Genomic DNA, 13,997 nt, shown 5'->3' with positions numbered 1-13,997 from the left:
AAAATGTCTCACTCCCAAGGTCTAAAACTCAAATTGGTTCTGACAAAGAGAGTTGTACAAGTACACACAGCACAAGCACACACACACCACCACAAAATAGGGGACTTATAAAGGTATGTAATGACAAGACAGTGGTTGCTAAGCACTGCAGCAACAATAACAGGAGGTGGCTACACATCTGTGAGAATGCTGTCTGATAACAGGAAACAGATAAGAAGTTATTTTCTATATAAACTCCATTGAGCTCCACCGATATTCCGATGATTGATCTGCTTTACCCCAAAAATGCCTGCTTGAATGCATCAAATAATAATAATAATAAGTGTAGTAAAATAAAATCCCTCAATCCTACATGTCATTGTGATTCATTGTGAAATCCATGAAATCATCTTGTCATGTCTATAACTCTCTATGGGAGGTCCAGTTGCAACACCAAACAGGTTTCACACCATGTAGGGGCCTTAACCCATGACTGTGTTGACTGAGCCGCTACTGAGCGGCCACACCCTCTATGCCTCGATTTGTAGACAGATTCTAAAGGTTTCAGCGTATGTAAAGAGCACATAGCAGTAAATTCTACTACAGTAATATCCGATGAAATCAGTGATAGATGTGTAGGCTGATGCAAGTGCATGACCTCTACAGCTTGCTGTGTTGAGTTACTGCGAGGCCGGTGATAGTGCAGAGCCTCTGACTGATTGGGTGGGTGGCGTCCCAGGAATGCGTTCACCACAGGCAGAACAAACTTGCTCAGACAAGTTGTCTGTGTGTTGTCGTGAGTATCCAGCCCTACAGCTCATGTCCAATGTGTCCTCCAATGTGAGAAGTTGATACAAGTGACAATGCAAACATGCTGATGTTTAGCAGGTACTATGTAGCAAGTTCACCATCTTAGTTTAGCCTGTTAGCATGCTAATGTTTGCTAATTAGCAGTAAAGCACAGCTGAGGCTGGCGGGAATGTCATTCATTTTGCAGGTATTTGGTTCATAAACCAAAATGATTGATTGTGCTAGATGAGTAATCAGGGGATCAGAATGTAAAGCAAACAAGTAAATCTGTTGGTTTTATCAATGCAAAGAAAGCTGTTTCCTAGCATTATTTAGCTAATCTCTGAAACTGACTGTGATTCATTTTTAATCCTTCAACAGCATAGACAAAATGATGATGACATAATCATGATCAATGCAGCAACTGTTTAAACAAAAGAACACAAAGCCAGAAAAAAACTGTACAATGACAGATACTGTGTGTGACTTAATGCAGAAAGCAGGTGTTGTCAGCTTCCCAGCCAACGTTTGATTCTGTTGCTAGGTTTTTATTTGGCTAGACACATGATCTTCCTCGTCTGACGGAGAGTGAGTCATCCAGTCAGATCGCAGTTTGTGCCACAGAGTTCCCATGCCTGACTTCTTCCCACAATCATAGTGAGGCGGTGTGAGTGTGTGCGGGCTATAAGCAAGGTGTTACAAGTCCAGAATTGTAAAGTAATATCTCATGGTGACTTTTTAAGCAAACAGTGTGGATGTGTTTAGAAATGTGTTAGCATGCCAACAAGCTGTTGACTTTGCAGCTCTGTGTAAAATCAGTAAATACTGGCTACTCTGCAATGCAGCTGAGCTTGTTAGTGAGACATTCTCCGGGAGAGTTTCCATCTATGCTTTTATTGCAGGTTAACCACATTCTCTCCACGAGATATTTCCATGCATGACTTGTGGCCGCTGTGTTGTAAGGGTGTGTACCTTGTTGCAGGTGGCGAGACTGTGAGGGCCAGATTAAAATCCAATCCAACAGCACTCCCTCATGATGAACACACCCACAACTTTACGAGGACGCCAAAACAAGCACGGAGGGGTGTGTTTGTGTGTCCAAAGGCTTCAGATTTTCTCCTTTGTGTTTGTTTATTATTCTTCATATGGTCAATGAATAGTTTGATTATACTCATTCAGATCTGACAGGCCTTCTGAATTTCCTGAAATTTACTGTAGCTTGAGCACACACACACAGTACTGTAGCCTGACCCCCGTCTGCAACGTTACAGTGAAAATACTGCACACCATGGATGAAGTGTGCTATAATGTGCCATGGAAAAAAGGTATGCTTAACATACACAAGATCAAAACACAGGAATAGATAGATAGATAGAATAAACATAAATACCATTGTACAGAAAAACAGTGTTCTTGTGATTTAGCACCATGCAAGACATGAAGAAACTCGATCCTCCTTCAGATCTGACCCTGCCCCTGTCACCGCTGAGTTTAAGTGTCCGTGCAAGTGTGTGCGTTTGAGTGACAAAGAGAAATGATGCCTCCCAGCCTCAAATAACACTGTCACTAGAACAGATAATATAGTACATATATATAAATATATATATACAGTGCTTAACAAATTTATTAGACCAGCTATTAGCTGATTATTCATAACTATGGAATGCATCTGCATACTTGTACGCTAGCTGTACTAAAAGCAGAAGTAATGGTAATAGAGGTACTTTTACGATTTGTGTTCTATTTATTGTATTTATATTGAATGTCCTGTCTGTCTGTAACGTTGTGTTGTATTGCTGCTGTTGTCTTGACCAGGTCTCTCTTGAGAATGAGACCTCAATGAGATTACCTGTCTAAATATAGGTCAAATAATTTGAAGATAATGTTCCTCCATGTGTATTTTTGAAAGGAGAAGAGCTACATGCCTAACTGTAAAATATGTTGCTGTAAAGCTCAATAGTTATGAAAAAGTGAAGGCAGTTTGGCAAAAGACAATTACAATTAAAATGTGATTTGTTGGTGAAGGCCGTGGTTTTGTTGTCAATCAACATTATGTGAAAGAATCTGGTGAGACCTTTGTCCAAGCATCACAAGCTACACTATGATCAGTCAAATCTTTTACAGGTTTCAAGTGTTTCTCTCAGTGAGAGTCACTGTCTCATGGTGTTTGCAAAGATTGACGACTTTCAGACTTTCACAACCTGTGGCTTATTTTGACAAGAATGTGCTCCGCCCAAAGACGACGCACATATGAAGGTGACTAGATCAACAATCTGAGAGGATTTGCAGAGGCTGTTCTCAGGAAAGTTCAAATGAAGATATGTGGTACCGTACCTGTGGTTAGAAACATGTAGCACTAGAAATAATAGTAGTAGTAGAGCTATTGTTTTAATTGGCAATGGAAATAGCTGTGGAGAATGATCACTGGCCACTCCTGTGCTACCAAACTGCAGCATTAACAACCAAAGAGGATGTTGTATGTTAAGTATGTAAACAATTTTAAACAAACAAGAAACAAAAGTAAATTACCCCGAGCCATGGAATGGTGGAGCTGTTCAACAGGTTTCAGCATCCAGAGGCAAAGCTGTTAAAACAGCAAAGAAAACTTAAGATCACAGCGCCTAAAGCCAGAGACAGGAAGCCCTTTAACACTTGACAAGTGGAATTTTCTGTTTTGTAAGTGAACTATCCATCTGTGGCCTTTGGGTGTGAAGAAACTGACAGCCATAAAACAACACCTTCATTTTCTTCATTCTCCACTTTTAGTTTTTTCAAGGAAATGCTAAGAATTACAAGGAGCATATGAGGGCATGCAGCTAAATCCAACTGTTTGTGTGGATTATTTTAGTGCTGACACAAAATCCATCAAGTGTTCTGCACTCCTAAAACCTAGCCAGTATGTTTAGCGCCATATTTTGCAGCACACGCTGCTTAATGTTATCTTGAAACTGACTGTATTTCCAACATCCTGTAATGAACTGGATTTCTAGTGATGTGCATGATGTGCAGTCAGCAGAAGTGGATGACAGCAGTTACAGTGTGTACTATGAGCAGGTGTGGAAGGATGCCCAGGGCTAGATGGTGAAAGATTTTTTTTGTGTGTGTGTGTGTGTGTTTGTTAATGTCTCCACGTATTGTACATACATAGAAATATTCAGGTGTTGCACGGATTACAAAACCCTCATAAAAATGAATTTTGATGTGAACAGTATTGTACTAGAATGCTGCAACACAAATGTACATTTTAGTCAGTTTATGTCACATGAGTATGACATGGAGGTGCTGCCTACACTCCTCTGACCTGCAATTTGTTAGTGTACTGAAACACTAAGAGGAAGATAAAGTTTTCATACTACAAACTTTGCCTTGCTGCATCGCTGAATGAATCTGTATCATTTCAGTTTTCTGCATGGCTGCTCATTCATATATTTAGTAAAAAGAAGCAATGCCTGCCAAAGTACACCTCAGACATTGAGACGTGCCCACACCCAGTTTACATATACTGCAGAGGTACAAAAGGAAAGTCTACTGAGTAGGTTACACAAAGTGACTTTGTTTTATTTGTTAAACTGAGATAAGAAATGAAAACACTTCACAGGATGGCATTTTCTATTAAGTATGAAGGTTTGTCCATTCCAGTGAAGCATTTTAATTAAACAAACTACCAATTCTTTGATGCATTTTGTGCAAAGTTTCAAGTCAAACTGTTAGGTTTCCAGCTGTAATTCATTAATGAATTCTTAGTAAAAAAAATATTACTGAAACTATGTTCTGATAGGATTTTCTTCACAAAGTATGCAAATCAGGTATGAGGGAAGCCAAAGCCTATCAGAGTGGCTGTAGGAGCAGTGTGAGAGCAAAGAAGGGCAGAGGTGGTAATACTTTCATAGACTTTACTTTTAAAGAAATTCTTGGAGTTGGTCCTCTTGAGGAAAGCCTTCCTTAAGGGCTTGAAGACTATTATAGTGCAATTACTTTACTTGTATCTACTTGTATTTACTAGTATCAATGAATTAACAAGAAGAACCAACTGAAAAGGTCAATAGAATTTATCTGCCAAGCAAATGTAGATTTAAATTAAAAAGGAGATAGAAAAAGAAAGAGAAGGACATGGTAAAAAAAATAAATATATATGGAGCTGGGGGAGTGGGGTAATATTCTGAGAATAACACACCGTTGTAATATGCTGTACCACTTTTTCATCGTACCATAAGTAAAAGTTACATTTTGATCTGCATCTTTTCTTCACTTTAAAAAAAGATTTTCAAGTTACTGACATTTTTTAATTTGATCTTTTGGTGTGTGCGCGTGTGAGCCACCTACACAGACCTGTGTGTTTTTGCATATGTGTATGCCCATTTGTATTTGTGCACATATGTGTTACAACAAATAAAATCATGATGAGGGCAATTACTCTCAGAGTATTTTTACATGTTAGACAACTGCTTTAAGACAATTCACATTCCCATTAGAAATAATAGAAACACATTAACAGATGGACGCAGCATTGTTACACCGCATGAACTAATAACTCTCACTCTGCCCCACCTACTGACACATATAGTCACATTTTAAATGTATTACTCAAGATTCACAAACCTATGCACCCCATCATCTCACACATCTGGTAACATGAACTCGGTGAACAAGGTTCTGCATGTTGAGTTGCTTCAGATAATCCAGACTTGACCAGGCTTGAGTTCTTGATTTATGATAGCCATGACCGATGGCATTTCAGACGCACAGACACAGCTCATAGCGATTGTGATCTTGTGTAGACTATTTTTTCAGGCTACATCAGCAAGAAGATTCTCTCTGGATTTCCATCTTTTCCACTCCAGTGAAACCTCATCACTCTTAATCCATGTTTATCAAACTTCTCAATAATCAGACCGCTCAGGCCGGCTGATGGGGCCTCACCCTGCTTTGCCATCGCTATTGTTGTGATTTATTGGTATCATGTGGCACTCAAATATGTACATGGAGTATTGGTGTTAGAACCTGGCACAGTATGACAAAGGATTGTGTACTTTGGTGATAAGTAAAAGGTCACACACTTCTCACTCTCTCATAGAGTCCTGTGCATCTGTTAGAAGTTCAAAGTTAGTTAGTAAGAAGCAAATCTAGCACATACATTTTCCCCAAATAGCTGTTGCAGCAGAAATTTGAGCTTTAGAGTAAAGTTCCACACCATGGTAGAAATTAAAGACAAGTGCATGTGAAAAGTTGTTGAAGAATGAAAAAGAATGCAGGCCTCACCTACACCAAAGGTGCAGAGAGAAGAAACAAGTGTGGTGGAGTTTGAGTATGAAACAACTGGGTGTGGTGAAATGTATCAAATGAGAACCACTAAATGCACTGACCACTGATTCATGTGCAACATTGTTTTCCCAAGAACAAGGACGCTCCAACAAAACAAAACAAAACATATTATACTGTGAGCCTGAAGCATGTCATATTGTGAGGCAACTTTCTGGCAACCTTAAAGACTTTTCCTCTCTGTTTCAACAAGTCTATAATGAGACATAACCCTGCCTAAGGCATTTAGTTGAATAATCTTTAATAAAACTGTATGCTTGTACTTTAGCCCTTTGTTTTATTTTGTTTTTTGTTTTTACTAAATCAGTGTTAGTCACTGCAATATTTAGTGTGTAATGTACTGGACTGAGCACCAGTACGTTTTGCTGCTTATGAACTGAACTTTACATATTTAAGAGGAAGAATTCCCTTTAAAATGACACGTTTACATTCAGTGCCCAAGTAGTAAGTAGTGTCATATCCTTCCAATGCAGGAAAAGTCATGGGGGGAGGGGGCTCATGGTGGAAAAATGGCCTAACAAAGTGTCCTCCTGTCTCCTGTCAGTCAATGTGGGTTTCTCAGAACCATGAAAACAATCTTTCTCTGAAGTTGTTTTACTTGCCTAAACTTGATGAGGGGTAAATGCTGAGTATTGACAGGTGCGTATTGAAAACAGACACAGCTGGCATGTGTCAGTCTGTCAAGTCATAATGCAAGTAGTGGGCAGCATACAAAGGGTTAATGCTAAGATGGTGAGTGTTTTGGAGGATTGTTACATCCTATCACTACAGGACAATAGGGCATCAATCACATCACATTTTAATGATCATCAATTCAAATCATTATTACATTTTGAATTAATTTCCTACCTTAATGTTTCATCTCAATGTTAGTTTTGGTTAAAAAAAAAAGATAAAACATGTTGAATTAATATTACTGATTAATGACCACCGATAGCCCTGCAAGCATATCTTCAAGGATGACTGAGAGAATTCTGGTTAGACTTTATCATCTTCACAAATAACAGTTTGGCTGAAAGCAAGCAGGAGTACCTAAATATCTACTCAGGATCTCAGGATTCTTGTGTATTGTCATGATTATTATTATTGTTAAAAGCGGATTCAACAGAACGTTCCACATCAGCGGCAGCCATCTTGGTTGTTTAAAATGCCTCAACAGCACTCCTCTGTCAGTCATCATATCAAACCTGCCTCATATTAGACAAACGCTTGTGATTGGCCCGGCACAGGCAAGGTCGGCTGGAAATCTGTCTGAGCGGGAGGGGGGCCAGACGTATCTGCCAGAGCAAAGTAACCATGAGCTCGCAGATTCGTCTGGTCCAGGCTAATTATCGAGTGCTGATCTCAGAACTATGAACGGGTCTGAATTGACTCAAACCTGAAACTTACTGACTTACACTAACAACTGAGGAAGCATACTAAAGGAGAACTGAACTTTGTCACACTTAAATACAAACACTAAATACTGAAATATTGTGTATGAACATGGTTCACTACCCTCTGGCTCCAGCTACTGATTTTTGTCCTTTACTCATCCACAACCCGCCCCTGACCACTAAGCAGACATCAGGGGTTAGACACTCAAAGAGGCTGTTTTCCTCACATAATCACAATTTCACTCCACTTCTTTGCCTCTCGCTTTCTTCCCCTTCGGCCTGTCCTGCTGCAGGGTGTGTCACGGCTTATCTTCTGACAAACCCTCCCTACCTGTTTTACAGGATTGGCCACTCCTGCCATTCAGAGCCAGAGGCGTGTGGGCTGAGGTGGAGGGGAGGCTGGACAGCAAAAGAGAGAGTACAAGTTGAATTGGCTGGGGAGGATCCTCCCCCTCACCTAGCACAGCCATAAAAGCAGCCAGAGTCTGCAGTCAGACACTCAGAGGGACTTGGCTCTCCTTTTGAATCCTGCTCATCTTCAGTTCTCCTCTGGTCACAGTTGATAACCTTTACCACTGCAAACATGATGAAGAAGGCATTTTCAATCTCAGGATCTGGCGGCAGCACCAGGAGGTCCTTTGTAGGACCAGGAAGCAGCTACTCTGTAAAAAGAACCAGTTATGGTGGTCTTAGCTCTGGAGCTGGTGCTGGTGCTGGTGCTGGTTCTGGTTTTGGTTTTAGTATGTCTTCAATGGGTGGTGGTGGCTCTGGTTATGGCTTTTCCTCTAGCCAAACAGCAGGCGGTTACATCCCTCCACCGATCACAGCTGTCCAAGTCAACCAGAGCCTGCTAGCCCCTCTGAACCTGGAGATTGACCCCACCATCCAGGCTGTCCGCACCCAGGAGAAGGAGCAGATCAAATCCCTGAACAACCGCTTTGCTTCCTTCATCGACAAGGTGGGTTCCTGTGAGCTCTGTATGGCTTTCTTATGTACAATTTACTGTAGGCCTCATTAGCACTGACAGTGTGCAGCCTCCCTGGGCTACATTTACTTGTAGCAGCTGTCAAAAGTGAATAGTCTTATTTTTCTCCTTCAACCTGTAATTGAAAAGAAATGACTAGAAAGTAAAAACTGACAGCTGACAAAGCAAGAGAGCTGTGAATTTTATCTCTGTGATGTTGTATCCATCAATGAGTTACAGCCTATGGGATTAGAAAATTTTATAAGTATCTCAAAATCTGTCTCTGAACGTAACCCCATTTTACACTGGCAACTCCAACCAAAATCTACACAAGGTAACAGTTGGCATGTAGCCCTCTCTGATCTTGTGGCGGCCTCTCTGCCCTTTATCTAAACATGGGTGGGGATTACATTGCAGTGACTCGCCTGTCCCTTACATGGGAGACTGGCAGAGAAAGTAGCGATCTATCTGCGCTATGTCCACAGTCCAAAGTCTGTTATTTGCACATTGCACCTATCACCTGGTTGTTATGGGCAACAAGAATGCTAAGTACAGAGCAATAACTAATCTGTCACTTGTTTTTTATGCTACCATCACACACCTGTGTTGATAATGGCAAGCAAGCTATATGGTGATTTCCTTTATGTAGAGTAAGACTCCCTGAACTCTAGAAGTTGGCACCCGGACAAAAACTCACAAAACAAAGCTCTCATCCCATGTTACTGTTTTGCTTTGTCTTCTGCGGTTTATCTGCCACACCTAGTTTTTTTATGGCTGGACTGACTGTGTGGCCTTTATAGCTGAACAGAGCATGCAGGATGAGTCATAGCCAAAGTAGAGATACACTCTGTGAAACATTTAAAGCCACATACACATGTTGGTGAAACATCTGAATAGAACATACTGTATTATTTGTTTTAAGAAGGAAGAATTGAAGATGTATTCTATGACTATTAAAAGGCCCAAAAGTTCCCTTTTAAATTTTTTAGTATTAAAATTGCTTGAAAAACAAGCATGCAAAAGTATGCCATCATGAGTTACAATTGCTGTTACTGGGGTGTGGCAATTCAGATGTGTAACTATCTAAAACCTGATACAATGAAGACACACCCTTCAAATCCTTTTTGAACTTATTCTTCCCTTTAAAGAACAATTCTTAAAATCCCCATCGAGCCCAAAAACAATTCAGGCATCAAAGAGTCAATGACAATTAAAGCACTGGCAAAACAACATTGACATATACTATCATATATAGAAAGTGCTTTTTAAAACAAAACCTGACAATCTTCCCTGATTTTGTGTCTCTACAGGTCCGTTTCCTGGAGCAGCAGAACAAGATGCTGGAGACCAAATGGAGCCTCCTGCAGGACCAGACCACCACCCGCTCAAACATCGAGGGCATGTTCGAGGCCTACATTGCCAACCTGCGCAGACAGCTGGACGGGCTGGGCAATGAGAAGGGCAAACTGGAGGGAGAGCTGAGGAACATGCAGGGCCTGGTTGAGGACTTCAAGAGGAAGTGAGTGTTTGCATGACATGGTCACTAGTTATAACATAAACCTGACATAATGAGCAGATGTTCAAAATGGAGCAGATGTACTAAAGCGTTGCCTTGTGTTCCAACAGATATGAAGATGAAATCAACAAACGTGCAGCTGCAGAGAACGAGTTTGTGCTCTTGAAGAAGGTGTGAATACATCAAGATGGCTCCTCCAATTTTTTTATCCTAGGCTTTAATACAAAGTGGCCGGTTATAACACTTCCTGTTTGTATATAATTTTCTTTCCAGGACGTTGATGCTGCTTACATGAACAAGGTGGAACTGGAAGCCAGGGCTGATGCTCTTCAGGATGAGATCAACTTCCTCAGGGCCGTCTATGAGGCTGTATGTATCTATAATGTCTAATTCAACCTACTTTACAATACTATTATAACCATTTGAGTTAAAGGTGATGATCATCAAGAGTTAACTGTTGTGCAACAACCATTGGTTGTGTAGGAGCTTCGTGAGCTGCAGGGCCAGATCAAGGACACCTCCGTCATCGTGGAGATGGACAACAGCCGTAACTTGGACATGGATTCTATTGTGGCTGAAGTGCGTGCTCAGTATGAGGATATTGCCAACCGCAGCAAGGCTGAAGCAGAGACCTGGTACAAACAGAAGGTGAGTGGAAGCCGAGGTTAATCCCTTGTGTCTTTTATACACACTCCAACACCTCTCCAAACCCTCTGGATCATGTTGTTGATACATCTTGCTGTATTTTTCATAATAGTACGAGGAGATGCAGAGCTCTGCTGGACAGTATGGTGATGACCTGCGCACAACCAAGACTGAGATTGCTGAGCTGAACCGCATGATCGCCCGTCTTCAGAATGAGATTGAGTCTGTCAAGGGACAGGTATGTTTCAAGAACTTCTCATGGATGATGCCTTATTATTAACACACTTAATTATATAAGAGGATCTGCAGTTATTAAATCATGTGTGACATCATTTTCCACAGAGGGCCAACCTTGAGGCTCAGATCGCAGAGGCAGAGGAGCGTGGTGAGCTGGCAGTGAAGGATGCCAAGCTCCGCATCAGAGACCTGGAGGATGCTCTGCAGAGAGCCAAGCAGGACATGGCCCGCCAGGTGCGCGAATACCAGGAGCTGATGAACGTCAAGCTGGCCCTGGACATCGAAATCGCCACCTACAGGAAACTGCTGGAAGGAGAGGAGACCAGGTGGGATAAACTTGAATATTTAATGTAGTTTCATGGCTGCAGCATCAACACTGATTTAAGCACTAACTCTTCATTTTTCCCCCATTAGACTGGCCAGCGGAGGCTCCACCGCAACCATCCATGTGCAGCAGAGCTCTGGAGGAGGTGGTAAGTTTCAAATTTTATACATCATCATAAGTGATACCTGAAACAACAGAACACACTGACAGATGGATGGATAAAATATAACACTTATCTGTTTTTCTTCTGCTCCAGGATTCTCCAGCTCCAGCTCCAGCGGTGGATTCGGCTACGGTGGCGGCAGCAGCGGCAGCTACGGTGGTGGTTATGGTGGTGGTTATGGTGGTACTGTCACCAAGTCCACAGTCTCAACAACCAGTTCCAGAAGAATCATTTAAAAAGGAGAGCCGTCCCTCTTTCCCTTCAGAAACTCTTGAATTTGATCTAAATCTGTACCCTTTCATGGTGCTATGCAATACTGTTAAGCATGTTCAACAAGAGTTATCCCAAAAAAACAGATTCCTAAAATCTGAGAGTTTCTGAAGGTAAAAACATCCTTAAACACACAAGGGCCAGGTCAGTGAGAAAGGCGACATGTTTTCTTTCTGCACTGACGTCCAAGAAATTAAAAAAATGGAAAAAAAGAAACAAAGGTTTTAATGGAGTGTTAAAACTAAGCATGTAAAGTATTTGAAAATGAGTACTCTATCTTGTCAACTTAGATACTTTTTGTATTGTAGCTGACATGGGTAGTATGTTTTCAGTTGATGTCTTCATTCTTACATTTGAGTGCTGATATTAGTAAGGGGAGCAAGTCACTGACCGAATCTGATCGCTGGAGAAAAAATAATTGAATTTACATGTTTACAGTTTAACTTTGAATTTATTGGCTACTGGCTTGCTCTTTTTACTGCTCTGTCAAATGTTTCTGTGCTTAGTTTTGCCTTCCTCGCCTTCAAGATAAAACTATATTGAAACCAGATTTATTTTGTAAAATCCTTCTTAGCAATATGACTAATGGATGTTGCAGCAAATTACATCAAATAAATCTCAATAAAATAAATCTGAGAAAGAAAATGATTGCCTCTCACTCTCGGTTATTGTTGTGATGAATGAAAAAAGGGAGAACACAGCCTGTCTACCTCAATTTTAGGAAGGTTTTACTTTAACAGCAAGATGACATTTTCACACTGAGATGTCACTTGGGGGCAGTGCTGTGCCACTTTTACGCTACTCACTTCCTGCCGAGTTTTGCAGTCTGCCAGATATGCATCTACAGTATGTCAACTCTAAATTGTCATTTCTAGTACATGTCAAAATCATGATTCATAAAGGTTTTAAATCCACAAAGCCTCATTATGTTACCACTCATCCCATAAACAATAGCTTTTGCAATTCAAACATTAGCTGCCGTGGAGACACTTTTGCTGGATCTCATGGTTGTTGTGTTCCAAACAATGCAAATGCTCTGACCTGTGAAGAGGGTAAAGTTTATGTTCATAGTACATTATTGTAAATCTGAAAAGGTTCTGGATCTGCCTGTATGAAGGATTCTCTGTTCAAAAATACAACCCAATACAGGATCTGTAATCACATGGCACATACAAAGAATGACTAGGAAGGTTTTTTGACTAAATATTAAATAGTTTCACATTCTGAATGAAAATGAAAAAGACATGGTTAGAGGTGAGGCTTTGGCAACATTGTTTCTGAAACTTTCATGCCAATAAAGCCTTTTGAATTGAAAAAAATGACATTGGATAAAGGCACAGGATCTTTGACAAAGATGTCAAAGATCATAAATCCGGAACTTAAAAAACAAACAAATAAAAGAGTCCCCACAGTGAGGTGGAATGAATCACAGGTCCGAATTCATAGGTCTACCTGCTTCACACCCAGTGCCAAGCTAAGTGTATGTGCATTTTTTGTGCACACACAATGGTGTATTTCTAAATGCGTCTCATGCGCCGTATTGGCAGGTTAACAAGAAAAATCCTTTCTTCATCTTCACCTCAGGGCGAGAGTGCTGGCAGTGATCATGCATTTATTATTATTTAATTGTTGGATTTAGTCCCTGAAGTTGTAACCATTCATGATCCTACAAAACCAGTTACATCACTATTAAAACAATTACAGGAAAGACTCAAGGAAATTACTCTTCCTGCTGTTACAAATCCTCCATTAATCCTTTCTGACAAACCAGTTGTTTCAAATCTATCATCACTTGTACAAGGCATGTGGGCCTGTTGTTGTTCACTTCTGTGCACCAGTATATAACTCAGTAACTGTTGATGCTTGTGACAATCTGGACAATTAAGACGCCCCTGAGACAGAATAAGAGGCAGTAAGTAACATGTATCTGTAATTGGGCAGTTGCATCTGTAACATTGTGCTTGATAGCAGAAAGAGGGGAGCAGAAGAATGGAAAGGCAGTGGCCATTACATACCACAGAGAAGCTGATAATGTGGTCTATAGGCAGTTTGTCCTTGAAGAGGATCACTGGGCTTATTGTTCTATGTGTAACCATTTCTCTGTGTCAGCAGCACCAGACAATATATCTCAGAGAACAGGTAATGTGCTCCCTTAGAACAGAATAACAGCTCTACAGGGGAGTATTAACACATACAGTAGGACGTGCAGTTTAAGTTTGAATAGTCATACAAATTAATAAACTGGATAATTCTGTTCCGTCTTCAGTGGCTTCCTGATGATCAAGAATATTAAGATTCTTCTCAAACAAAAACACACAAGAAAGACAGACAGTCAAGTGTCTAAATACACATTTGATGCTTGCCCCATTATAAGCCATCTTCAACATGTTGTAGCTGGATATAAACCTGCAGTC

The 13,997-nt window shown here is 40.7% G+C and overlaps 1 protein-coding gene across 2 annotated transcripts; it reads left to right on the top strand.

Annotated features, from left to right (window-relative positions):
- The first annotated feature begins 7,948 nt into the window (after positions 1-7,948).
- Positions 7,949-12,228, top strand: LOC139282988 (keratin, type II cytoskeletal 8-like). 2 transcript variants are annotated; one of them, XM_070902918.1, is made up of 9 exons: positions 7,949-8,421; positions 9,738-9,946; positions 10,054-10,114; positions 10,217-10,312; positions 10,427-10,591; positions 10,701-10,826; positions 10,931-11,151; positions 11,240-11,302; positions 11,393-12,228. In XM_070902918.1, exons 1-9 carry the CDS (start codon positions 8,047-8,049, stop codon positions 11,547-11,549), a joined length of 1,473 nt encoding a protein of 490 aa, XP_070759019.1. In that variant the 5' UTR covers positions 7,949-8,046; the 3' UTR covers positions 11,550-12,228. The 2 variants fall into 2 exon arrangements, with proteins under 2 accessions (XP_070759019.1, XP_070759018.1); XM_070902917.1 differs by having other exon boundaries at positions 7,950-8,421; positions 11,240-11,298; positions 11,407-12,228.
- The last annotated feature ends 1,769 nt before the right edge of the window (positions 12,229-13,997 follow it).

This window comes from Enoplosus armatus, chromosome 3 (genome assembly GCF_043641665.1).
Source record: "Enoplosus armatus isolate fEnoArm2 chromosome 3, fEnoArm2.hap1, whole genome shotgun sequence".
Classification (NCBI taxonomy): Eukaryota; Metazoa; Chordata; class Actinopteri; order Centrarchiformes; family Enoplosidae; genus Enoplosus; species Enoplosus armatus.
The sequence above is the reverse complement of the archived record's forward strand: the minus strand, read 5'-3'. Positions and strand labels throughout refer to the sequence as shown.

Excerpts from the sequence above, each read along its gene's own strand:
- LOC139282988 (XM_070902918.1), top strand. The coding sequence starts at position 8,047 with ATGATGAAGAAGGCATTTTCAATCTCAGGATCTGGCGGCAGCACCAGG. Across the intron at positions 8,422-9,737 it reads TTGCTTCCTTCATCGACAAG|GTCCGTTTCCTGGAGCAGCA; the intron begins GTGGGTTCCTGT and ends GTGTCTCTACAG. Across the intron at positions 10,115-10,216 it reads AGTTTGTGCTCTTGAAGAAG|GACGTTGATGCTGCTTACAT; the intron begins GTGTGAATACAT and ends TTTTCTTTCCAG.